This window comes from Elephantulus edwardii, unplaced genomic scaffold (genome assembly GCF_000299155.1).
Source record: "Elephantulus edwardii isolate Elephantulus edwardi_28Jun2011 unplaced genomic scaffold, EleEdw1.0 scaffold00012, whole genome shotgun sequence".
Taxonomy (NCBI): domain Eukaryota; kingdom Metazoa; phylum Chordata; class Mammalia; order Macroscelidea; family Macroscelididae; genus Elephantulus; species Elephantulus edwardii.
This window is the reverse complement of record NW_006399762.1, coordinates 12,492,943-12,493,866: the sequence shown is the minus strand read 5'-3', so window position 1 is coordinate 12,493,866 and position 924 is coordinate 12,492,943. Positions and strand designations below refer to the sequence as shown.

Below are 924 nucleotides of genomic sequence, written 5' to 3'. Positions count from 1 at the left end.
GCTGCTGAATTGCTGATGGCTTTTCAAAACCGTAGGCGTAGATGCCGCGCAGCAGGTCCTCCCGCAGGCCCATGGTGTCAAACGTGGGAGTGACGTCCACCTCCTCGCTGGTCTCGAACTCCACCTTGATCATGTCCGCTTCCGCGCAGACCCCGAGGTCGCCAATGGCCGCGGCCACCATGATCGCAGACAGGAGGGAGCGAGCCGAGGAAAGTATCTTATCTACATATCTTTTCAATCTATATGCCAAACAGATCATTTGGAAGTCTAGACATTATGAGGAAGAATCTGTCGTTAGGATTGGAGGACGATTTATCAACAACCTGTGTTACACAGATGACACAATCTTGCTTGCTGAAACTGAAGAGAGCCTAACATATTTGGTACAGGTCAAGGACTGTAGTCTGCAATAAGGATTGAGCTCAACATCAAGAAAACAGACATTCGTTTGCTCATGGGCATTTGGGTTGTTTCCATCTCTTTTCTATTGTGAACAAAGCCACAATAAACATGGGTTTGCATATATCTACCTGAGTGGCAGTTACGGTCTCTTTAGGGTATATTCCCAGTAGTGGAATTACTGGGTAAAATGGTATATTTGCAACTTTTTGATAAAACACCATACTGCCTTCCAGAGTAGTTGCATCATTTTACACTCACACCAACAGTGATTAAGGGTTCCCCTTTATGTTTCTCTGCAACTTCACCAGCATTTGTTGTTTGCTCTTCTGTTAAATTTTGCTATTCTTACTGGGATGAGATGATATCTCATAGTTGTTTTGATTTGCATCTCTCTTAGAGCTAGGGATTTTGAACATTTCCTCATGTGTTTGTTGGTCATCTGAATGTGAATGTTTTCTTTGGTGAGGTATCTATTCATAACCTGTGTCCATTTTTCAGTTAGGTTGTTTACCTTTATCTTGT

General features: G+C 43.1%; 1 protein-coding gene across 1 annotated transcript in view; it reads right to left on the bottom strand.

Moving 5' to 3' along the window:
• The window catches only part of LOC102873963 (eukaryotic initiation factor 4A-III-like), a 1,327-nt gene extending 1,146 nt beyond the window's left edge, over nucleotides 1-181 (bottom strand). The window contains exon 1 of the mRNA XM_006881141.1: nucleotides 31-181. Within this exon, the coding sequence (XP_006881203.1) occupies nucleotides 31-181 (151 nt within the window). The remainder of the gene's footprint in view (nucleotides 1-30) is intronic.
• Nucleotides 182-924: the final 743 nt, after the last annotated feature.